The sequence below is a fragment of the Filicampus tigris genome, chromosome 22 (assembly GCF_054856515.1).
Source record: "Filicampus tigris isolate MCC_2025a chromosome 22, RoL_Ftig_1.0, whole genome shotgun sequence".
In the NCBI taxonomy this organism is placed as follows: Eukaryota; Metazoa; Chordata; class Actinopteri; order Syngnathiformes; family Syngnathidae; genus Filicampus; species Filicampus tigris.
The window spans coordinates 900,242-924,373 of NC_141238.1; the positions used below are offsets into that span (position 1 = coordinate 900,242).

General features: G+C 50.2%; 4 protein-coding genes across 7 annotated transcripts in view; 2 read left to right on the forward strand and 2 right to left on the reverse strand.

Moving 5' to 3' along the window:
- The window catches only part of pphln1 (periphilin 1), a 51,615-nt gene extending 42,153 nt beyond the window's left edge, over nucleotides 1-9,462 (forward strand). The window contains exon 13 of the mRNA XM_086022054.1: nucleotides 9,322-9,462. Within this exon, the coding sequence (XP_085878180.1) occupies nucleotides 9,322-9,333 (12 nt within the window). The 3' untranslated portion in view covers nucleotides 9,334-9,462. The remainder of the gene's footprint in view (nucleotides 1-9,321) is intronic.
- The window catches only part of pmpcb (peptidase, mitochondrial processing subunit beta), a 27,172-nt gene continuing 3,040 nt past the window's right edge, over nucleotides 1-24,132 (forward strand). The window contains exons 1-3 of one of the 3 annotated variants that reach the window (XM_086022044.1): nucleotides 1-83; nucleotides 9,322-9,463; nucleotides 23,959-24,096. In XM_086022044.1, coding sequence (XP_085878170.1) covers nucleotides 16-83; nucleotides 9,322-9,463; nucleotides 23,959-24,096 — 348 coding nt within the window. In that variant the 5' untranslated portion in view covers nucleotides 1-15. Of the gene's footprint in view, nucleotides 84-3,837; nucleotides 3,909-9,321; nucleotides 9,464-23,535; nucleotides 23,706-23,958; nucleotides 24,097-24,132 lie in introns of those variants that run through there. The other 2 variants (XM_086022045.1, XM_086022046.1) reach the window with 2 other exon arrangements.
- Nucleotides 16,679-20,105, reverse strand: pus7l (pseudouridine synthase 7 like). Of its 2 annotated transcripts, XM_086022041.1 has the most exons (9): nucleotides 18,941-20,105; nucleotides 18,722-18,881; nucleotides 18,238-18,454; nucleotides 18,073-18,171; nucleotides 17,855-17,936; nucleotides 17,570-17,735; nucleotides 17,381-17,495; nucleotides 17,251-17,304; nucleotides 16,679-17,182 (listed from the first exon to the last, which is right to left on the reverse strand). In XM_086022041.1, the coding sequence occupies exons 1-9, from the start codon at nucleotides 19,737-19,739 to the stop codon at nucleotides 16,796-16,798; spliced, it is 2,079 nt and encodes a 692-aa protein (XP_085878167.1). In that variant the 5' UTR covers nucleotides 19,740-20,105; the 3' UTR covers nucleotides 16,679-16,795. The 2 variants fall into 2 exon arrangements, with proteins under 2 accessions (XP_085878167.1, XP_085878166.1); XM_086022040.1 differs by having other exon boundaries at nucleotides 18,073-18,454.
- Nucleotides 21,328-23,281, reverse strand: phax (phosphorylated adaptor for RNA export). Its single transcript, XM_086022058.1, has 2 exons — nucleotides 23,117-23,281; nucleotides 21,328-23,020 (listed from the first exon to the last, which is right to left on the reverse strand). Exon 2 carries the CDS (start codon nucleotides 23,016-23,018, stop codon nucleotides 21,798-21,800), a length of 1,221 nt encoding a protein of 406 aa, XP_085878184.1. The 5' UTR covers nucleotides 23,019-23,020; nucleotides 23,117-23,281; the 3' UTR covers nucleotides 21,328-21,797.

The window sequence follows — 24,132 nt, forward strand, 5'->3', positions numbered from 1 at the left end:
CGGGCCCGTCGCAGAATGGAGCGCGCCCCGGCGCCTCTTTTGTCTCTATTTACAGCAGACAGAGAGGCAACGGGATCTCAAAGGTAAGCCCCGTAAGGCCTGCGCATGCAGCCAAAGAGGAAGTGAGGATCAGTGCGGCATGGCCAGAACAAAACGGGGGGGGGGGGGGGGGGGGGGGGTTTTGACTCGCACACGTCCAATTTCGAATCGTTGCTAAATGAAGCGCATTCACGAGATGGGATTGGATGAGTTTTCATTCCGCGTGAGTGGCGGTTGTTTGCACAATATTTTGTCCGTACATGAAACATTTCCAAGCTTTTTGTATTATGTCACCAAAGATAAATGTAGCTTAGTGTTTTTCGGGCCTGAAAGGTCACACACGTCGTCATTAAAAAAGCACAGGAGCGTGTCAACTCATGACTCGGGGCTGAGCATTTCATCAAATTCAAATCGCAAAGTAGTCGAATGCAATTGAATCGCAAAAGCTGCGATTTGGAGGGGAGAACGGCTGTATTTTAAAAACTTTCAAATGAATGAAAAGTCATTTGATTCAAAAGATGCGAGTGCCTCGAATCGAAACGATCCATTTTAAAATATATGGAGATACGTATCGAATTGCAGGCTACTGGTGGGAAGGACGTGGCACTTTTACAGTACTGACGAGTTCCTTCAAAAAAAAAAGGAACAGAGTCGGGCCATATCGATTCGAATGACAATCCCACTGCCTCGAGCCAAATTGAATCGTTCCGCTTGCGAACGCAGCCCTCCTCGAATGGTTCCGCAGCCCGCCGATCGAAAACCGTATCGCAAGTCAAAGTGTAACGCAAGTTCACAAATCTAATCGAAAGCTGCTAAATGCCTCCGCAGGGAAGACATTAGTTTCCGTTTCTGGCCGTGACCCCCTCGGGCTTGGCTTGATGCCGCCGCTTTCTTTGTCCGTGACCCCGAATAACCCGGCTTCAAACTCCTTAACCTCCTCCGCGCGAACGAGGTAAGTGGCTCCAGACATGGCCCCGGGGGAGAACTGTCAATCATACTGTGGGAATCGCACGGCTCCGGCTGTCCCCGCGACAGCAACCGGGCGCGGTCGCTCCATTAGAATCGGCCGGCCTCCGACTCGGCACAATCGGCCTTTTGTTGTCATCCGAGCATTCGCAAACGCGAGGTTTGCCGCGCCTGGGCTCACTCGCTGTCACTCGAGCTGCTGACGTGTTTTCGAGACATTAAATCGTCGGAAAATTGGTTTTGTGCGCAAATGACCCCGAAAAAAAAAAAAAAAAAAAATGTCTGGTAAGTGACGATTTGAACACGTGGATGGGGAGGGATTGCCTCCGTTCTACCTCCGTGCTCAACATGAGTCGCTTTACAGCGAAATGCGTAACTTGGAGTGACAAGCGGACCTTCAAGGGTCAGATGCGCCACGACACAAGAGAAGCTTAGCTGACTAATTCAACTAATTCGCTTATTTTTATGAGCGGGAAAGCTCCGGCTGAATGGAGTGCCGCCGAGCCATTCCTCATTTTTGGAATTCTTGCCACCTCGGAGGGCTAATTGTTGAATGAGGTAAATCAACAGTCGCTGATCCGCCCCCCAGGAGGCACGCTCGCATGCAGCTTCCTGATGCCTCTGCGTGCTTTCTTTTTTTATAAGACAGGTGTGCGTGCGCGCGTGTGTGACACAGAGCGAGTTAAACGTTAATCCCGTCGAGTGGATGTGCCGTTTCCTCGCCCAGGGGACGCGCGGACTCGGTGCCACTCGCGGTGACAAGCCCCAAACAGTCCTAATGAGGGCTGAGGACACGCGTCGCATCCGGCGAGCTTCCTCAGACGCGTTGATGCCAAACGTAGCTTTTCAAGTTATGGCCCCAAAAAAAAAAATTCAACCTTTGTCTCGTCAGACCACAGCGCATTTGGGCGATTTCAAGCGTGTTTGCAAACTGTAACCGGCGTGGATGTTTTTCTTTGGAAAAGCAAGTCTTTATGAAATGTCATGAACCAAATAAACAGCCCGAAGTTCCAGCAGCTGCTTCATTGTCGCCGTCTGCCAATTTTGCAGGGACCGAATGTCCTTGGGGACGTCGTCATTCTTCTAAGAACTTCTCAGGATCATTTTGGACACGTTAGACCTTCTGCACCCGCGTCGCTGGTGAGGTGTGTCGGTGGGACCGGTTTGAGTTGCTAATCTGCGGCTAATGGTAAAGTGTGTCAGCGACGCAAGGCCACGCCTGTCAGCGGCTGCCGTTGCCGCGAGGTGTCGAATTACGCACAGACACTTTAGCACTAGGTGAGTCTCAGGTGCGCCGGAGATGTTGTCGAGAGAGATTCTTTCCGAAAAACAACAATAGAGAGGAGATGAAGCGATCTGAAGATGAGTCTGAACCAGCCAGTGTTTCTACAGCGCATGTGCGAGCTGAATGGCAACGGCATCTCGCTCTGTTCCTGTTAGCTGTGACTCACCATTATGGCCTCGCCAGGCTGCTGCCTTGGCATCGCTCGGTCGCCGCGGCGGCCAAGTCTTGCTGACTCGCCAGTGAGTGTGCGCCGTTAACGAGAGCCGAATTACAGAAACGGCTCCCCCTAAAAATCAAAGGTGCGTTTTTTTTTGTTTTTTTTTTAAGGCACCTTTCATGACAGAGCTTAACCATCTGTGCGGAGCAGCAGGGAATGCAATTCCAGCCCCTTCCGTGCTAATGTTGCTTCATTTGCTCAAAAGTCATTTGATGCGGTTTGACCTTCAGTGAACATTGATGCTTATCAAAAATGCAGTTCTAAAGCCCAAGCAGCCAATCTTTGCCCCAAGCCCTTCATTTAGTTTGACGCTAAAAGAACAGCTTGAGGCACAGCTTGAAAGATATGAAGGCCAGATTGATTCAGAGCAGCGGAGTTCTGAAATCCCCACAATTGTGGCCACTTTTTTTTCGCGTTAAAAACATCTGTGTTGTTACCATGGCAATGTTCTCATCGCCATTTGCGGACTCGTTGGCAGGATTCCGTAAAAACGTTGCGAGGCGGGCCCGGCAGAAGTTAAGCTAACATCTACGCGCTCTCCCCTTGCTAACATGGCCGCCGCCACGTCTGCCCCTTGGGTGGGAAAGTCGCCCCTACCAACATGGCTGTCACAGTGACTCCCCGAGGGCGGCCTACAGCCAAGACTGTGACGTCGGTCCGCCTTCGTGTCAGATTTACCACCCGGTCGCGTATGGAAAATGCATTTCGGCGAGTGAAGCCGCGCATGTTTTGAATGAGCAAATGGCACGATACGCAGCTGGACCCGGAAAGGGAAAGCAAAAGGAGTTCTTGACTTTGGACGACCTTGAAAAAGCGACGGGGGGGGACGCCTGTGTGCAAATTCGCTTAGAAGCGCAATTTGAAAGGAAAACAAAGGAGGTGGTCCGTTAGTTTGATGGATGAGAACGCCCCAATCAATGCGAAAGCGCGCACCACGTCGGCCGATGTCGCAATCGCACATCCGCAGCTTTCAAAGTCCCATTCCAGCCTCGCTAATCGCATTAGGGGGGCCTGCTAACGTTGTCAGTGGGCTCCTTCCAAATGTAGTCTCCAACTCCTCCTTTCTTGATGTCGAAATAATTTGGTCTTTCGCTTTAAAAGCAGACCACCGAGGGGACGTTTGAATAAAGACGCTATTCATGGACTCGCTGGCAGCGCTACTGTTGGCTTAGGCAGAGGGGGGGGGGGAATAAACACGGACGCGTACGATGCGACTCGGACGGTTCCGCGACCTCCGTGCCCCGCGCGAATGACTTGGAGCTCTTTGCCTTTTGATGCTCTTGGCCTTTTTCTTCTCGCAGTGTTGTCACGCCTCCCCTACGATCCAATCCCGGTGTCATTTTTAATGAAAGCCAGGGCCGGGTGTGACGACTTTGATCCGGCTAGCCCGGAGCCCGTCAGGTCAGTGCCTCCTTGGTGTCGCCATGAAAGCGGATCAATTATGTATGTAGGCTGCGTATTATTGACACGAGAGGGAGAGGCCTGCGGCGCGGGGTCACGGAAACTCATGATGAAGTCACCGTCGCCAGAAGGAAACGGTCCATGTATGGACAGTGGGCGTGGCTATTTAGTCAACTGAAGGAGAATGAAGATTGCCACGTGAGTGTACATTAAAAACATTTTTTTTTTTTTTAAAAAAAGCCCCACTGATGGAGACAATGAAGCTGCCACATTGAGTATAAGTGCATCCTTATCACAATCATGAAACAAAGACGTCTGACTCCTTGTGATGCTCATTACTATAATCCCCCCCCCCCGACTGGGCTCCACTTTATGCACTGAAGCTGGATGCATCTTATAGAGTCCGCGTAGGGACAGCACCCCCCCCACCAACCCCCTCAACAACTCCTTTATCTGTCTGTAGCCTAATAATATACAGACTGTGATTTAACCTTGATTTGACCCCCCCCAAGCCCCGCCTCCTCGGCCCCGCTGGTCCGCCTGTACAACCATATGATGCGGGACGCTTTGGGAACAATAGACAAGTTGTCTGCTCTCTCACGCCATTGTGGGATTCAAGCATTTGTCCAAATGTGACCGTCAGAACAAAAAAAAAAAAAAAACACAATCGAGCCAGGAGCGTTTGGGCCAGAATGTACATGAACACTTGGGCCTACTACGGAGCTGTACTACGCAGTTTTCAAAAAAATCAATTTCCAACTTTTCCAAAACAAAATCACAACCCCAAGAAAATCAATAAAAAATCAAATAATTAAAAAAGAAAAAAAACTCTTTGGTCACAATGTCCAAAAAATCATTTTCTCTCAAAAAATGTGATTTTTTTTTATTGGAAAAGTCCTTTTTTTTTTTTTTTTTTTCTCAAGCAACAAGACCGCAATTCACACCCATGACATTTAGGGCTGCATGTGACTGTCCTTAGAAAAAATGTCTCCTGTAAAGGTCTGAATTTGAATGTCGCTGCTCTTCCTAGTGGAGAAGTTGGTGAAAGACAACAAATGTTATAAGGAGGCGCCATCTTTTTTTTTTTTTTTTTTTTTTTTTTTTTTTTCCCAACCTAACACACTCTGATCTAATTTCTGCAGCGGACACAATAATAAGCAGCGGGAGGAATGTGCACGGAGCTTGTGCACAAGTAGAAGACGTGTCTATGTAAGCCAATATGTACACAGGAGTGGACGCGTTGCCGTGTTTGTGTGCGTTTGAGCTCTAAGTGCTCGCGTACAGAGCCGGGCTGTTCTCGGGCCTCCCCCGAGAAACCTCCCAAGCCTCCCCATTCCTCTACAAGTCCACATGTGTTTTATTAGCAGGCAGGCCCGTCGGACTGTAAATTCCGTGTGCGCGGGGACGCAACATCGCAGGAAAGACGAGGAGGGCCGCCCGCCGGAAAAAGTCGCTGAATGAGAAAAGCCGCGCGCGGTTTTGCAGTTTAATCACACGCAGGTTCTGGCGCCGGTTTGCGTTCCTCGCTCTCGCTCTGTTTGTCGTCACAACGGGGGAACCGCGGCCATTCCCAACCCGGACAATAGTTTCTGTTTGCCCCGGGACGGAATATCACACGCATCGCAAACGCGGCCCCCCAAATGACTCGGAGGCGGATGACGCTAACGTTAGCTTGCTCGTTTTCCCACTCTCGCTCCCGACGATCACAATTGACATGCTGGGTCGGAACCTCCCCGGTGCCCCTTGACCTTGCCAGTGCGCACACACTCGAGTGTCGAGGGTCAGCTATAGAGAGACCGTTCAAAAAAATATATGTGTTTTTTTTTTTAATAGTTTGTTAAAAACACTTCACAATAGGCTGCACTTTGGCTGATGAGATTCATAAAAAAATCTACAAAAAAGAGGCTGAAGGTTCCTGTCAAACTAAACAAGACATGCTGTGTTTCCAAAACAACTATAAAGCCTCTGCTAGCTTAGTGCTAATATGCCATGGGAAGCACCATAGCCACACGGGCTAACAGTTAGCACCTGCGTGGCGGTATTGTTACCCTTTAAGCTTGCAGCAACGCACCTGGACCGATAAGGGAGCAATGCTCACAGGCACGTATTCTTTATCATCTGCAAAGAACGACTAATAGTCCGAAGGAATGAAGAGGTTAAGCTGCCTCTTGAAGCGTTTCCCAGTGCTGACGACATGCTAGCAGGCCTTTCAGTCGTTGTGGCAAGCTAAGGACAAACAGATTTTTATGGGGGCCGGGGGCGGGGGGTGTCTACATCAAAAGTGATGAGAAGGTTGCCGTGCCTTGGTATGAATCCGTCACTGACATTTGGAGCGCTTGACGTTGCTCTGGCTGCTCAGCACGACGCAGCAGGCTGAGAATGCGCGCCGCAAAGTACACGACGGGAAAAAAAGCAGAAGGGCTTGGATAGTTTTGCATTGTTCTGCTGGCTCTTGAAACCGCAGCTGCCGCAGCGTCGTGTTTGAGTTGCACGCGGGCGGCCCGATTGGATGCCGCCGGTCAGAGCGATCTATCCGAAAAATCTGCCGTGTCGCCGAGCGACGCAACTTGTGAATTGTCCCCACGTTGGCTCGGTTTGCTCCGCCGCGCGTCCGCGGGGAATGACTGGATTATTCCCGCCGACGCGGCGGAGGTGTTGCGCGCGCTGTGAACGAGCCTCTTTCGTCAAGGCTTCCGGCGGCCTCGTTAACGCTGACTTGTCGGAGGCTGCCGTGCGCCTCCGGGGAAAATGACACAATGTTGTCGATGCAGTTTGACGGCCCCCCCGGCCTCCTGCTTGTTTGCGTCCTGATCAAGCGAGGAAAGGCTCAGACGGAGGATGGACTCCTCTCAGTCTGCGTGCGCAAAACCAAAATCCCAGCTGGCGTGCAACTTTTCATTGAAACGTGGAGGAGAACGATGAGGCCCAGCAAAAAACAAAACAATATCGAGTCGGGAAAAAAAAAGTCCTTTGAAAGCAAGAGTGGACTTTTTTTCTTTTTTTTTTTTTAGGCTTGATTTAAAAGGCAGTTATCAGTTGAATGTGAGGAGGATGCGTCTTTTATAGCGCGGATGTAAAAGCGAGCACGGAGGACGAGCAAAGGGGACAAATGGACAAAAACGATGGGAAACGGGCATCGAAATCGGTGAATAATCGTGTTTATTAATCGTGATCACTCAAACTCATCGCGACGATTATTTTTTGCAGAATCGCCCAGCCAGGTTTTCCATCACATCTCTTTTTACCTTTCTGACAACTACATTTTTTTTTTTTTTCTTCTCCTGGTCTGCGTGATGGTCTGGTATGGGAGGAATGTCACACATCACCCGCGCAGACGCAGCAGCCACGCCGGCGACCACACACTCCCGAGTTTACGGTCACTTGACAAGCGGATTATCGGGCTTTGAGGAACACACTTCTGAAGTCCACGCACGCACACACACTGCGTTATTGCGAGGGGTGGGAATTTCACAGTAAGTCACGGGACGATATCATGAACCATCGCCGGCGATACGTTCGGGACTCACCTGCGAAAAGAGGGTTTAAAAAAAAAACAAAAAAAAGTTGTTCTTGTTTTCCTTCCAATCAATCTCATTAATCACACTTAGTGTTGCTGTTCTAAATGTACAATAAAAAGCTCTTTTTATCAAGTTTTTAATACTCCTGTCAACGTGAGCGGACAAATATATTGGCGATGGCAACTTTTGAAATTCAAGTCCAACAGATGGGCACCCCATGTAACACGTCATTTCGCACTTAGCTTAGTTGCAAAATTCGCCAGCTTGATGCTAACACACAATATGAGTCGTGGAGTGGACGGATGAAAAAGAAAAACAAAAGGAAGGATATGACAGCACACTGACAAGACGCAGCTGTGAGCGGCTGCAAGATTTGTTTTTTGTTTTTTTTTTTTCATTGGCCCTTCCGTGGAAGAAGTGGTGTGCATATTTATCCGGCGTCACTTGAAGGCATGAGTAAAGAATTTGCGATGCAGCTGCTGCTCCGATTCAAGGGTTCGAAAACTGCAACTGTCGATGCTAACGTTAGCATGCTAACGTTAGCATGCTAACGTTAGCATGCTAACGTTAGCATGCTAACGTTAGCATGCTAACGGGCTGTTTTTTTAAGGACGCACTGCAATAAGCTTTAAGCCTTTTTTTTTTTTTGGTTCACTATGACTCTTGACAGAAACGCGAGATCAAAAGCAAACACTTGCGTGAGAAATCACAAGAAGTGGGCTTAAAACGCAAGAGTGGTCGACGTGGAAAGGAGAAACGGGCCGAGCGGCGGCGCTTTTCAAGTGTATTGAGTGACAGAAAGAGCTGAAACGTTCCGAGGCCGCCAGCCTTACTTTTAGGGATCAGGTGACGGGATGATGAGATGACAGGAAGGAAGCTGGCAGGACCTTTCAAGACGGGGGCCTAAAAGGACATGTTTAAAAATCATCAAGCGGTCATGAGTGACTGAGTCTGTGTGTTTTCCTTTTTTTTTCACAGAGGAGGTTGCCAATTTTTTTTATTTTTCATCATTGTTTTTAGTTTCCAGGGTTAGGTTTTGAGATATCAGTGTTAGGATAATCAGGCCACGAGAATGAAATAAAAAATAGTCATCATTTAACAAAAATATTTGGAATATTGCAAGAATGGACAAAATGTTTACAAAAGAAAAAAAAATCGCAATTTAATGGGAATAAAGTCATAATATTCTCAGTTGTGGATTTATGAGAAAGTCGTGGAAATATTTAATTTTACAATATTTTGGAGGATAAAAGGTTGGAGTTTCATGAGAAAAAGAGGCCTTTTTATTGGGATAAAAGAGGGGCAAAATGCCATTTTGTAAGAATGACTTACAAAATGTTTAACTTGGGTTTTTTTTGGGATATTCATTTTTTTATTGCAAGTTCATAATGATAAAAACCATAACTTACAAGAAAAAGGTTGCCGTTTTATGAGAAAAGTGGCATTGTTGGCATGTTCGGCATGTTCACTTCTCAAAATGACAAGTATGAGTCGTTGCTCATAACATCTTGGACTTTTTTTTTTTTTTCCTCACAGTTTTTTTCACTTTAGTCTGACTCATTTTCTTGTTGGTATGACGGAAAGTAGTCTGCAATAAAGCAGATTTGTGCCGTAAATGTTTTGAATGGAACGTCGTGTGAACTGGTGCCAATTTTCTTCTCCTCGGGCCCCACAAATCTCGCCGACCTTTCCCAATGTAAACGTTTGTGCCTCCGCGGATGTTCTTCATGTGAGCGCGACAATAGCGTGACTTTTATTTCGTAGAGCGAGAGACGCTCTTTGTGATTGATGGCAAAGGGAAAGAAAAAAAAAATGCAATGCTGCAGTCCAACACTTCTAGTTTGTTTTTGTTAGCTATATATTCATTTTCCCATCCTTCCCCTTGTTTTCATAAGGTTCATGGATGAGCTGGAGCCTACGGCGGGTGACGCTGAGGGAGAGGCGCGAAACGCCCTGGACGTATCGCCCAAAGGACGCCGGAGTACCTGGAGAACATGTAACCTGTCACGTGCTAATCACCCGCTCCCAAAGTTGAACGTAAGTAGCCAGAAATGCTGCTGTCTCCAAACGCATATTTACGCTCATCAGACAAAATAAGCTTGTGTGAATGCGGTGGCAAAAAACAAAAACGTCACGGTATCCGGGACGCTTCCATGCGGGACGCCACACTCGATTGAGGCTGACACGAAGCAGGGCTGTCATCTCGCCATCTGCGCATCAGTCCGTCTTTACTTTTGCAATGCCGGCTCGCGATGCGTGCAACCGCCACAACAGCTAAATGCACCCTCATGCCCCCCCCCCCCCCCCCCAGCCCCACCCCCCAATATCCCTAGTACATTCTATATGCCCCCCGCCTTCAGTGCAGAAATTGCAGCCACATGTCGCAGGAGAGAGTTCAAACGCACACCTTGAGCACCAGCTATTATCCATAATTGGCTTCAAAGTCGAGACGGAACAATCAGTCGGGGAGGGAGGGAGAAGCTCGAAACCAAAAGACAGAAGACGTTAGACGGACGAGCTCTCGATGTGCTTCTTGCGCTCCATTCCTTGCGGTCCGTCGTCTAAAATTGAGCAAAGATTGATTGCCTTCCAAGGGTAAATCTGTCCCAGGCTCTGTTGCCTGTCCGCTTCCCACAGCGCCGCAACCCCCCCTGCCCCCGAGCAGCCCTTTGCTGTCTCCCGCGTCTCGCCCCGGTCTGCCATCTTTGCCCTTTGCACTCCTTGTCGCCACAAGCCCGCCATCACGTCCGGACGCTTTGCCAGCCTTTCCGTCCCGCCTCGTTTAGCCGACGTGAGCGTTTATGCTGCACGGGGAAACCTTACGCTCGTCCCTGGCGTTCGAAAGCTTTCCTCGCAGTTATTGGCCGTCCGCTTCCTCGTCCACGTTCCCTGCCGGTATCTTTTTGTCTGAGAATTTGTTTGTCAGGCTGCGTCGCAAAGCGCTTCCATCTGGATGCAAGCTGCCAAATGAAGAAAACATCTGACAGGCAGAAAGGAAGTGAGCTTTTCTGCTCGTCCTTAACCTTTAACCGATTAAGGAAGATGCATGAAGTCAAGGTGTCGGCGCCAAGCCAAATAAGACGGTCGAAATGACGCATTTACACTACCGATTATCAGGAAAGTGAATAATCAGAGACCGATTCTGGGAAAAAAAATGTGAATTCACTTTTTTTTACCATTTACCATCCAAAATCAACATCGAAACTGACCTTAGACTGATCACATTTGCTATGTTTTATCGGCCCAAGCATGACTAGGGCGTCGTGCCGCAGAACCAAGTGCCATCGTGATGCCTGGCTTCCCGCGAACTCCTCGTGAACCCGCTCGCAGTGTACCAAACGGCGACCCGGTGTTTATCTTTGACCCCCGTTTGGAAACAACCTTCCGTAGTTCTGCTCGGGAAAATTGCAGGGCGTGAATGGTCCGGAGGCAGCCGGGAGGGCGCAAGAGGGCAGATTGTTGCGATTAGCGCGCGGCTCTGTTGATGTGTTGGAGCTCATCCACTCGGTCGGATGACATTTCGAAGGAGGGGTTTGGTGATTCTGCTTTCCTGCTGCCAAAGTTCCAGTCTCCAACTTCCTAATATCCACGTGCCAGTGGAGGAAGTGGGCGTTACCCCGGAACTATTCACTTTTGGAGGACTATTGTTTGTTTCGATTTGGGAGATATGCTAAATATCCAGCGGTTTCGATGTCATTGATCAGGGCCCTTCTCGGGATCGGGCGGCAGTACTCAAAAGGTTCAAGGGGTAGGTTTGAAGTTTCGTTTCTTCCGACAACATTTTCGGCTGCGTCGCACATTGGAGAAAAGAAAGGGAAAGAGGCTAGCGTTACCTAGCAAAACTGCACTGCACTCATGTTAGCGTGTTAGCATATGTCGCTACGACTAGTCGGCACAAAGCCTATGGAGTAAGGAGCCCGGTGTTACATAAGCGGACGGAGCGGTCCGTGGTCCCGTGAGGAATTTTGGCACAGGTTTGCCGATGCGCTCTGGCGGCTCCGGCTTTGTTTCGGCCTCCTTTGGAAGACGGCTAAAGCGACTGTTAGAAATCATCAGCGCTAGATGTGTGTGCCGTTTATTCTTCAAACTCAGTTCTATTTATAGCACGCAAGTCCCTTCATTGAAGAATTTGCCGATAAAGCAGTTAGCTTTGACGATATCTGACTCGAGGTGTTTCAGATCAATCACGAGGCGGCCCGACGTTTGAACGCCATGCGATGTACTGTACTTAAATATGACTTCATAATATTTCGGCACTTTGGATGTATGACCGTAAAAATGTGCCCAGTCCAAGCTTTTTATTGGCGGTGCGGGTCAAGCACACAGCGGGCTGGCCCAGCTTTTTCCTCCTGTCGGTGAATTCTCACATTACTCAACAATAACATCCATTAGTGACGCAGGCGCGAAGCCGATCCGGTTTGCGTTGGCCGGCCGCGTCGTTCGCACGGCCAAAAGCAAAAGATCAGCCCGAAGCGCTATCGCACGCTCATTCAGACGCGTTTCACGAAATCCCGTCGCCTGGACTTTAGTCCGGGACGTTGCTCAGGCTCTTTCAGGACGTTTAATCCAGGTTGAAGGCGATGGCCTGTGACACTAATGAGCAGCCACCCAGTGACACGGACCACCACTCGTGGGGGAACAAACATCAGAGCACTTTTTTTTTTTTTTTTAGGGAGAGGGGTGAAAATGTGCAATCGGGGTCCCGTTTTGTGTTGGCACGGATCTGCGGAAATGTGGAAATGATTTTTTTTTTTTTTTTTTGCTGTTGTTTTTCTCCCACCACGCATCCCCGAGGTCGCACTTAATGTTTTTTTGCAAAGCCAGATGAATTCCACGCCTGAGGACTTGCACAACTCAATCAGCTCCGTAACATTGCATCCTAAGCAGCCCCTTGCGAGCCAAAACGTCAGTGCTATTTTAACAACCGTCTGCTTTTTTTTTTTTTCTCTCTCCCCTTCTCCTTCTCCTTCTTCTCTCGGATCCAGTCCATTGTTCCGAGCAGATCTGCGCTTAATCAGTGGGTGTTTGATGACGAAACTGCTTGCTGGATGGCAGCTTGCCCGCGTGAGAATGAGGACGTGGTGTCCTTAACCCGCAATGAGCCACACAGGCCTTGGATTAGTTCCAGATTGCGCGCGAATCTGTTTTAACTCCATCACAATGGTCTTTTATTCCAAGATATTGTCACACTGACCATTATTCATTTTGGCTTTCGAGTTTGCGAAAAGGACAAGGCTGGTAACTAACGACATGACATCCGTTTGAAACGATTAGACAGTCTAAAGTGTTATCTAGCTTCAGAAACAAAGTATTGGAAAAAGAGGTTGTCAATTTTAGGTCAGGCGGGCTTTTTTCCGGCAACCGCGGCTTGTGCGGCGCATCCAACATGTGGCACATCGATGTGCGTTATCCGCATGGCCGGCATCCAGATCGATTGCGGCCCGGTCCTGACGGAGACAACGAGGCACGCGCGAGCTCAGTCACGCCGGGAGTGTCCCGATCCGATGGCGTGGAGATGCCGCGCACGTACGCCGGCACTGGAACCTTTGCGTTCGGAGGCCGTAACTGCGGAAATGCTAAGAGGCTAGCGTTGACGCTAATGCTATTGCACCTCCGGCGTAATCGAATCCATCAGACCAAGGGAGTGTCTCCGATAAGACGTATGCTGGATTAGCTCACGGTCCGAGCGTGTCAAGACGGAGCTAATTTGCTCTCATATCAGCGGGGGCACCGGCTCGCACGATGTTTTGTAAGTTGCTCGTCAAGTTCCCTCCGCGCCCCCTCGGAGAAGGAAGTGGTTCCATCGATCGGCGCGGGGACAGCTCGTCCTCCTCCCAGGGCGCCGCGGACCACTCGGCGCAGCTGCTCCCGAAAGAGGCCTGCTTCTCATTTTCATTCCGATCTGTCCGAGAGCGCGCGCGCGGCTGAGCTCTCGTCAACAAGGCAATTAGATGACTGCAGCCCAGACTCCAAAACCGCGTTCACCTTCGAGACACTTGATGGATGAGAGGCAGGAAGGACGGTGGCCATGATGGAGGATGACTGACTGTGCGTGCGGGCGTGTTTGCATATACTCGGGGGGCTGAGTGTGGGGGGGGGGGTGCGCTAAAGCTTTGCAAATGCTCTGGGAAAGACTGAACTCCGATATGCGAGGCGAGAACACATCGTAACTAGGGCCCGACCGATTAATCGGCCAGCCGATTTAATCAGACGATTTTTTGGGGAGGGGAGCAATTATTTTTCAACGCATTAACAACTTACAACAGAAGACAAAGATAATGACGTTCAAAAAAAAAAAAAAAAAAAAAAAGCATTCCCTTGTCATGTTAAATACTAAAGGACAAAGTTTTTCTAAACCAGTCAAATGTATTGTCTTAGTTTTATTCAGCCTCCAAAATTCCATATTGTTCGAGCCCTAGTTGTAAGACGTTCGTCGAGTTCGGGACAGATTTCTTCAAGGGCGCAAATGATTGTGGCCCGTGAATTCTCTTACGGAGTAAAACAAATATTATTGCGGTTGGTGGTCCACCACTGAATGCAGTGCATTCCTTGCACGGATCGAGCAGAATAATTCCCAAGTCGTCTCACTCCAGGTTTGTAGTGACATCATGGGAACGCCTCGTTGGGCCTTTTCACACGCTTAGCAACTTGCGAAGCATCCAAAGTGGCGGCTGAGCCATTCGGCGCCGTGGCAAAGTATGCACAAAATTGTTTTGGTAGTGACGACAAAGAGCATGCTTGAATATGGACCTTAAGCTTGATTTTGAATGAATTCTCAAATGGCTTTCTGTTCTTAAAAAAAAAGTAAGACACGGTCGTTCACTAGCGCTCAGACAGCTTTCCATTGTGAAATCAATCTCATCTGACGCGCGGCCGTAGTGCTTTTTTTTTTCCCCCCCCGAGCCGTACGCTTGTCAATAGCCGGGCCGCAGTTATCAGGTCAACAGTGGGGGTGCCGCACGTTATGCCACTCACATATGCCACCCGAGTCACACCAACCTCAACGGGGGTCAGCGGGTTCACTGCCCGCGGTCAAGACGTCACCGGTCACTAGCTTGCCCGTGCGCCTTCTGCTAGCATCCGCGTCATCATAGTCGGAAGAATCCGAAAGTTGCCTTTTAAAGCGCCCCAGTTGCGCCATAATAGCGCAACTTGCAAGTTACTTGGAATGCAGTTTTGCCTCGTTATTGCGTCGTTTTTTTTTTGCGTATGCCTCTCACCAATGACAAGTCCAAAGTGCAAGAGAGTCCAACCCCTCTCAAAGCGCCAGACCCCTTGGCCCCTCCCACAGGTGCTAAGCCCGTGGGAAGGTTGAATCCTCGCCAAGTATCTTTCGTCCGGATAATATCCGTGCACAAGCATGGTAAATGTCTTTCAGAACCCTCCTGGACTTTCTTTCTGCTCGTTTTTCACCACCAGCGTTGACTGCGTCACCGTGGGAGTGGGTCAATATTTATCCACGGTGGGCCCGGGACGGGAATGGCTTGGCCAGACGTTGTTTTCCGTGCGGTCGTTTTGCGATTTGGGGAGAATGCGGAAGACGCGCTTTAGCTCACTGAATGTGTCCGCCCGGATTTTCATGGACTGCGCTTGAATATCCAAAAGTACATAGTTGTACGGCTTCTCCAAACTGGGCCGAGCTGTTGTCCGTCGTCTTCTTGGATGCGTTCATGTTGCAAGTTGAGGAAAAGTCGAGACATCTGGAAGCAATATTCACCGAAAGGGTGTAATGAGATTGTGGAGAGGCTCGAGATCCGCCATTATTTACCGCCTTCACGCCACCTGGGGCGACCAAACTATTGAGCCAGCACTTGTCTGAACATTAAAAAAAAAAAAAAACACACACTCACACGTTTCATCTGCCAAGATTCTTGTTTGATTCCTCAAGCCAAAAAAAAAAAAAAAACACTTTGAAAGAGCCTAATTTAGACTCCAGCATCCAGGTCGGACGTGTTAGAAGACTTTTCGTTTTTCCGTCCTCTTTCTTGTGATATTTTGGTATCAAGGGCATTTGAAATTAAAGTCTGCTAATGATTTAATGTGGCAGTTGATCTTACAAGCTGACAGCGTGCATGTTCGAACCCAAAACATCCATTAAGATCTTCCCGTAACAGGAATTAAATTTCGCCTGAAGCCATCCAGTGAGGGGAGGGGGGGGGGGCGGTGTTTTTTTGCACTTTACATACTCATCAAAATTCCCCAAAATAGTCACAGGAGAGGCTGACTTTTGATTGAGTGCGGCCTCCCAGGAGTGAGCTCAGCGGGGCTTCGCGCATCATTCCAAGTCGCAGCGCCGTTTTCCATGTCTCGTAAAAGGTGAAAGATTTCGGGGCGGCCTCATGAACCTCGTCGCCCCCGCCTCGGGTTCGCCGCGGACTGTCCGCGGGTGTGAACGTGAGCGTGATCGTGTACCACGCGTCAGCTGGGAGACGGGCCAGGCCCAGTTGACCCCCAAAGCCAATGAGGAGAGAAAATGGATGAATGGATGGATGGGGGTGCAGAGAATGAGGAGGAGCTTCCTGCAGCATTTGTCAGTTGCCGCCACCTAGTGGTCAAGAGCTCACTGTGCGGCTCACTACAAATGTTTGGCGCTCGGCGGCTTTCGAAGTTGTTGGCTGTGTCACGACTAAAATGCAAATTGACTTGGGGGCTCACCAAGGTTATTATAGTTCACGAAAACAAAAAGAAAAACCGGAATTGAGAAAACATTTTCATGAAGGAAATTCAAATGTTTTCATTGTCAATTGTCATACATGAGCTTTCGATGACAATATTTTCATATTGTTGTCCATCCGTACAGAAGAAGCAAGTCGTTTGAGAGACTGTAGTTTACTTTAACTTTATTCCAGAATACTTAGTGGCCTTTTTTTTTCTTTTTTTTTTTTTATCTTGCACTTGACAAATACTCCATATAGTAAAAAATAAAACCTCAAATTAAGAGTAAAACTAAACTGAAACTAATGAAAAGGAACAAACCTTGCGAGCGTTGATCGAACACGTTACGTCATGATCTGCTGTTGGAAAAACAAATTCAAACCAACTCAATTGAAAAAGCCAAAGTCAAAACGAAATAAAAACTGCCTGTATCTATGACTAATCTCAAACTATAATAACCCTGGTGCTCACTTTTTTTTTTTTTTTCCCCCCACTTTGAACTCTGCGCGTGGTTGTCATTCTAACCAAAGTCAGATCGGCTCAGCACTGCGAGTCGGAATCTGCTGTAAAAATATTTGTTGCTCCGGACACAAAGAATGGTTTTAACGTCTCTAATTCTCATTTACGGCACAAAATACAAACACAATCTATGCACACAACTAAACAAGCGCCAACCAAAATACTGAGCTACAACCGCCGTCCGCGTGCAAACATCTACAGATCACACTTCATGATCTCTCGGAGGCAGACGGTGGCATAGCAGGAGGAGTCCAGGTCAAAGTTCAAGGTGAGCGTGAGCGAGTCGCGCTTGGCGTCCTCGGCCGGCGCCGCCGCCGCCGCCGCCGCCTTCAAGTGTCCGTCGCTCTTTCTGCCCCCGTTTCCCGCCGCCTCTCCTCCCCCTTCCTCGCTGCTGTGGAGCCGGTAGCGAAGGTTGCACAGGTTGGCCAGTAAGGGGCGGTAGCAGCCCGGCAGGTTCAGCTTGAGCCCGCCCACTCGGAAGCGGCAGTTGCCCAGGCCGTCTCTGGCCAGCCTCTCCCGGTACCACGCGCCCATGCCGTTCTCGGGGTACCGGACCGTGTTCCCCGGCATGGGGAGCAACACCTGAAGACGCGGGGGCGCGTTTTTGAGCCGGGAATGCAAACGGGCAAAATGTGCTCTCGGCGCCATACCTGAGCCAGAGCGTAGACTCCCTGGTGCTCTTCTTGCTCTGTCACCACGTGGATCTGACAAAAGGCAGCGGAGACAACATCAGAGCGCCATCGCGGCTCACCCGGCCGGGCCGGGCATTGCCAACTGTACCTGAGCCGCCCCGCAGTCGTCCGTTTTCTCGGCCTCGCGCAGCCACACCAGGTCTCCCGTTCGTACATCGGGACCCCACGTCGCCAACCGGTGAGCGACCGCCTCGTTCCAAACTCTGCGTCATTTTCCAGAGCGGGCGGATTAGGCGAACGCCCGGCAGGTCGCGCGCGGCGTTCCCCGGCAGCTCACCTGCTACAGTAGGCGTGCGGGTAGAAAACTCTCATGCCGTGCGGCAGGCTGAGCCACGCTTTGGCGCAGCCCTCCGGGCCGGTGCCGTAGCGGTTCAAGGCGCGGAGCATGAGACGCTCCCTGGCTTTGGACGCGGGCATTAACGCCAACGACTCCTTTGCATTATCTGGAGGGGGGGGGGGAAAAAAAAATAATTCACAGGAAGCGAATTTCCAATCAAGAGTTGTTTCTCTTCTGCGGCGTTAGCAGGAAGTGAGAGTTTAGCGCGGGAGCGTGGACGCGCACCGGTCTGGAGGAAGTGTCTCTTGGCTCGGCTCGGAGGATCGTCGCCGTCCTCGGGACTGAAGAACAAACGCACCGCGTTCACCTGAAGGCAAGACAAGCATACCGGGCCGTAACAACGAGTCATCGATTATCCCAAATTGAAATGGGGGGAAAAAAAAAAAGTCAAACACGTCGTCTTTGGCGCAACGGGTGTGTCGCATTTGCTCGGCAAGACTCACCATGTCTTCTTTGAGTAAAGCCAGTCCAACTTGGTCAGACTGAACGCTTTGGCCCGTTCCGAACCTCTGCGGCCCGTAGTAGTTGACGAAACCTCTCAGCTGGCCAAAACAAAGAACAGCCGGTGTCGATCGATCGGAAGACGGTTCCCGCGGGAACGTTCGCACCTTAACATTCTCCAGCGCTTCCTCCACCAAGCCGGCGAGTCGGCGTCGGCTGTCGGCGCCCGGGTGCGCCTCGCCGGCGCCGTGCGGGCGCAGGTTGCGCACCGCCAGGTCGAAGTGGTTTCCCCGCAGGCGTCCCAGCTTCAGCGGCTCGGCCGCCGAGCGGACGTGGGAGAGACGCATGCCTCGCTTCTCAAACTCCGCCCTCTTCTCCATCAACCTAGTGAGAAAACACAGTGTAGCCACACGAAGCACCGAGCTCTATTTTAATAATCGAGTTGTTCAAAGAAAAGTTCAAATTGACGTCAAATGTCATTTTAGCCCATTCTCCGATTCACTGACAGTTAACTCCACAGCGGCGGCCCTAATTCGGTTGTGAGCGGGGGGGGGGGGAAATGCATGAAGCAAGCACACTCGGCCTCTTTTTAGGAGAGCTGCGCGAGCGAAAAGTGGTCTTTTTCATTCGCCTCAAGTTACAACTAATTACCGTTGAGGCGAGACCTTCTTGACCACCACGGATTGGTAGGTGACTGCTCGCTTGTCCTTGATGCCGGCGTAGGTGAAGTCTGAGGGCAGGACGCCGAGCGTCGCCGCCATGTAGCTGATGGCCTCCAGAGTCTCCAGGTTTTCCTTACACAGAGTGAAAGCTGGAGGAGAGAGCAAAAGTCAAACGCGGGCCGTCTTGCCGCCTCGCTTCTTTCCTCACCTGTGTAGACGTCCTCCTCCCTGCGCTCCTCGGCGCTCCTCTTCTTGGGTCTGCCTCGCTCCCTCAGTCGCACCGAGATGGCCGTCCTCTCCTGGTCGCCGAAGCTCTTGGTCTCCACCAGTTTGCCGAAGCGGCGGTTGAGGAAGTGGTGCACGGCCGTGCGGTGCTCCTTGTTGTCGTCGGCGTGAAACGTGTAGGACGAGTCCTGCACTTTGGCGTCCATGAACCTGAAGAAGTCCTCCGCCTCCTCCTCGGTGACCAGCTGCGAAAGCTCCCTGTAGTCCGGGTCCTCCCTCACCCTGATCTCGGGCTGGATGGTGACGGTCATGAGGAAGGGGAAGCGGTGCCGGACGGCCCGGTGCACGTTGGCTCGCTGGTACTTGTCGGTGAAGGAGCCCAGGGAGAGCTCCTTGCGGCCCGACTTGTCGTCGCCTTCCTCCGCCTCCGCCTCGTCTCGGAGACTCACCACAAACTGCTCCAGCTGCTCGCTCACCGCCTGACCCAAGACCATGCTCAAGTCCAAGCTGTCGGGGCTCGAGATGGTCAAATCGAACCTGCAGTCGGCTGACAAGTCAGCATCCTCCGACGCCTGCAGGCTCTGATCCTGCATGCGCCTCCCGCCGGTCTTGTCCGAGCAATGAGGCGCCTGCGCGGCCGCTCCTGCCGTCACCTGTCGTCCGTTGACGTCTATTTCAGTCACCACAAAGTCTCGGATGAACTTTTTAATGTTTCCGACAAAGCCCTCGTGGTTGGATACAAAGCACGCCGGCACACCGGCGGCATCGCCGTCCTGCTTCATTGCGACTGAATCTGGACTAATAATCGGCAGCAGAAATCAACGGACACGAACTGTCGATCGCGAGCGTTTTGCGCTCAAGGTTCGGTTACGAAGCCCCGAGGAAGAGACGCCTCATATTTGACACAAAAGAGCTGTCTTTTGCGCGACGGAACGGAGTCATTCAACAATAGTTCCCTCCGATTGGACAACGGAGGGCAAAACACTTGGCGATCTGAGCGGACCGAAATGACACGCTCGTGAAAAGACCCGAAAAAAACCCGTCCAAGGTAAATGAAGTGAGCAGCGCGTGTTTTCGAGTAGCCCGCTTTGGTACGTAAACAACAACACAGCACGCTCAATCCGCTACTTCCGGGCATGTGACTTGTCACGTGACTGCGTTTTCTTAAAGGGACAGTCGCGCGTGCTATTCGTTTTTTTTTTTTAAATCGCTATTTTTTTTCTTTTAAGGGGACAGCGAATGATGCAACCAATTCTCATTTACAACAAAAAGAGTGAACGTTAAACAATCGTCATCGTTGTTGATATTTGGAATGCATTAGATATGCAAGAATGTTTTATTGAACGACAGCAATCAGATTTGACACAAGCACAATGCAAAATATTTTTATTGGAAAGTAAAGCCGCAACAACGAATTGAAACATGACTTCCGCGGATAACCTTTCCCCTCGCTTCAAGACACAACCACACACAGGACAAAATCTGTAAACACAACACAAATGACCGAATGGGTCCTGCGCTGCGTTGATTCCGATTTTTGATGGAGCGGTAATAAGATTAATAAAGGGCCATCAAAGGATTTTCATCCAGATCGCCATAAAGATAGATTTTGATCACCGTCACGTTTGTGGCACTATTGGCGACTCGGATGCTATGCACGTAGTCCCGGATGTCCGTGGTTAGCAGTTTTTGCGCCATCTCGCTCTTCATCTTTGCAAACCCTTCTGCCGATTTGACGTGAACCACGTAGTCGCCGCTGTCGCCCACCTGCACGTTTTGCAGCTTCAGGCTCCCCGTGAAGTGGTCCAGTTGGATCCTGTCGGCGTACGCCTCCGCCCTGCTTTCGCCGCCCTCGGCGGTGTAGGTCACAATTTTCTTGTTGTTGAATGCCCATTTGATGTAGGCCAGCCTTGGCAGTCAAACGAGCTTGAATCTGCTACTTGCCGATGCGTGCCAAGTACCAACAAAGTCCCACCTTCTAATTTTGGTTCCACTTGGCAAACAGTGCGGGCTAATTTTACGATTAAAGCGACTCGTTCTCATGGCACGACAATGCTCATGTGAGCCAACCACCTTTTTGTGGAACTTAAAAGTATCTCTTACACGATACATTATCTTTTTTCTGGAAGTCGATGCGCTAGGCATGTCCGGCTGTTATGTCCAGCAGGTGTTAGAGCGATAAAGTACTAAAGTTCCCAAACTTTGCTTCTTCTGTACGGCTGTTTAGCAAGTACATTTCAAATAAACCACTAAAGCTCATTAATTGACAAAGATGAAAATGAAATACATTTTTCCTTCGAACCCTTCTCAACCAAAATAAATAAACGGCGCCAGTGTATAATCTCAAAACTCAGCACAAACGAGCCAGAATGAACTTTATTCACCTTTATTGTACTGTAAATCGCAAATAGAAAAGAAGTGCTATCGCCACCTGGCGGGCAAACGTCAGCATTACAATTGTTCTTTTTCAGTTATTCCCCAACAATGCTTTCTTTTCAGCAACTTTCCTTTATTGCAGGCAAGAATCAGAAATTAAATCGAGCGACATTTGTGTAGATGCTGTCTTTAAAAAAAATTTAAAAAAGTGATGTAATTCAGTCGAGATTAGTTGTACAATGATTTGCAGTAATCTTAAACAAGGAATGCCACCATTTCCCACAGCTTGCCAGTCAATCGCAGGGCACACCTACTGAGGAGAACAAGAAGAAGCAACAAGGGAAAAAAAAACCACGCAACTCCCACACATTTGAACCCTGACCGTCAGAAGCGCGGGTTTGATCACAGCTCCCGAAAGGACGGACGGTTCAACGCCTCGGTAAAGTGACGACGTCCGTCAAGTCTCAGAAGACCTCCAAGTCTCCTGAGCTGTACACGACCGGCGTCTCCTCCGTACCCACGGCGTGCTCTTCCTCCCGGACCTCCTCTTCCTCCTTGGCCGCCTCTTCCAGTGACTCCAAGGCCTCGTTGGTGTCGCTGGCAAAGGTCTCCCGGGAGACATCGTCGTGCTCCTGCAGGTTGAGCGTACCGATGGCCTGCTTCATCTTCTTGGCCACCAAGTGCCGCCGCCTCTTCTGGGCCGCCTTCCTGCTCTTTTGGTCTTTCTGGCTCTCGTCAAAGAAGATCTGTCTTATCTGGGCCCGGGAGACGTTGGGCGTGTTCTTCAGAAGGTTGAAGTAAACCCCGCCGGGCGTGCGGCGCCTGCTGCCGTCCATGGTGTAGACGCCGCCGTTTTCCTCCAGCGCGGCCGTCTCGCCGAGCAGTTCGATGGCTTTCTGTCGCCCGACGACTCTCACGACGCGTTCGATCAGGTCTTTTTTGGGCTCTCGCAGCCTGTGCGCGATCTCGTCCACCACTTTCTCCTCGGGGTCATCTTGGGTGATCTCGTAGCGGCCTTTCGCGTCCATCTCGGCTAAAGGGCCCAGCCTCTCTTTCACTGGCCTTTTCCTCTTGGCGTCGCCCCCGGCTCTCTCCTCCAACCCCTGGCCTCTCATGTAGTCACCCAACTGGTCATCCAGCATTTTCACCTCCCCTTCATCTTGCTGCTGCTTCTCCATCTCCCTCTCCTTCTCCATGATCTTATGAGCCAGGACGTAGTTGTAGGTCTCCACGTTTCTGTCGGACATGCAGATCTCACCCTCCATGCCAAAGACGCACAGCTCTGCGGCGATGGCATCCTGGCACTGCTCTTGCACCACGGAGCCCCAAATGTTGTTCACCTTGCGCCCTCGCTGCGCGCAGGCGTCGCGGCTTGGCGCCGGCCGGGCAGTGGCTGCGGGTGGTGGGCGAGTGTTGGAGACTTTTTGACGTTTGCGGCGCCAAGCGGCACATTCCTCATCAGACGAGTCCGGGTCGCTGTCACTGGACTCCGCCGGCCTTCCGGAGTTTCTGTAGGCAACCGCGGGTGGCAAAGTGTTAGCCCTGTCCTGGAAGGATTGGCTAAAGCTAAAGCTTGTGTCTTGCGAGGGTCGGCCCGGTGCCGCCGCTGCCGCCGCTGTGGCGGTTTTCATCTCAGAGTCGGAACCGGAGCCGGAAATCTCCCCGTCTTCCAGATCGCCGTCCATATCTGAAAGCCACAACAAAGACGAGAGCTGTAGCGCCTTCTATTCATTCACAACACTTGCGATTTGTTTCCATCACAGGATAAATGTTCATCGATTACCTGCAAATAGTGGCTCACAACTAATAGGTAGACTCGCGATTTTGTATTGGACTGTAGGTCAGACCAAGTAACTTAACCGCTCGAGTAACTATTGTGACAACGTTACCAAACTTGACATCCTGGCTGAGGAAAATTGGCGCTATGATAAAGCCTCACTTCCGTCCGTCTTCCTGTCCTTTCAAAATAACGTTGCCCTGGTTGCGCCTTGGTCAATCGTCACTTCCGTCGGTTTTCCTGTCAGTCGCTTTCAAAACAAATGTCACACCTTTTAAAAAATGTCCTCCTGAATTTTAAACTGGAACACATAAACGAAATTTACTTCCGATACAAATTTCCAACAACGTCATAACCATCGCAGGATTCGCGTTTGGTACTTTGTTGAAAAAGTGTTCAACAAAAAGACTCAAGAAAATGGAGGACACAAAATTCCGAGGGTACGCGAGTGTAACAATTCTTCGCCGGATGTGAGGTATTAACTTCCTCTGGCTCTGTCTGACATAACAATATGGCGTCCTCCTTACGTCTCCTCGCGTCCGCGGGGAACGGTTTACTCCGCAGATCGTTACTGGAGAAAAATCCTCTCAACAGAGTAAGAACAATATGTTACCAGACATGTATGAAAACTGAAACATGTTCTATAGTTGTATCAACTCATTTCGCCAAGCTGGCGTCCGTCACTAAGATGCTTCATCGTGCGTGGTTTCATAAACAGAAGCACATAAAGCTTAAAGATATTTGTAACTAATAAATGCGGTAATGCAGTCCGAGTCACATCGTAGGGTATCGGTGTTGGAGATTTTTTTTTAAAAATGTCTTCATGCAATGTTCTTGTCTTTTCGTAGTTCACTGCTGGGCCGAGCAGACTGTTGACGACACAGGCTGTTCACCAAGTAGCTTTAAATGTCCCCGAGACGAAGGTGACCACTTTGGAAAATGGGCTCCGCGTGGCTTCTGAGGACTCTGGACTTTCCACTTGCACAGTAAGTTTTTAAAATCACTCTGACGCACACGCAACA

Bases quoted from the DNA above. Each gene is read 5' to 3' on its own strand.
- pus7l (XM_086022040.1), bottom strand. From the start codon at position 19,739: ATGAAGCAGGACGGCGATGCCGCCGGTGTGCCGGCGTGCTTTGTATCC. The intron at 18,882-18,940 runs GTGAGGAAAGAA...TCTCTCCTCCAG, and splicing joins GGAGGAGGACGTCTACACAG to CTTTCACTCTGTGTAAGGAA. The intron at 17,937-18,072 runs GTGAGTCTTGCC...TCTTGCCTTCAG, and splicing joins CTTTACTCAAAGAAGACATG to GTGAACGCGGTGCGTTTGTT.
- phax (XM_086022058.1), bottom strand. From the start codon at position 23,018: ATGGACGGCGATCTGGAAGACGGGGAGATTTCCGGCTCCGGTTCCGAC.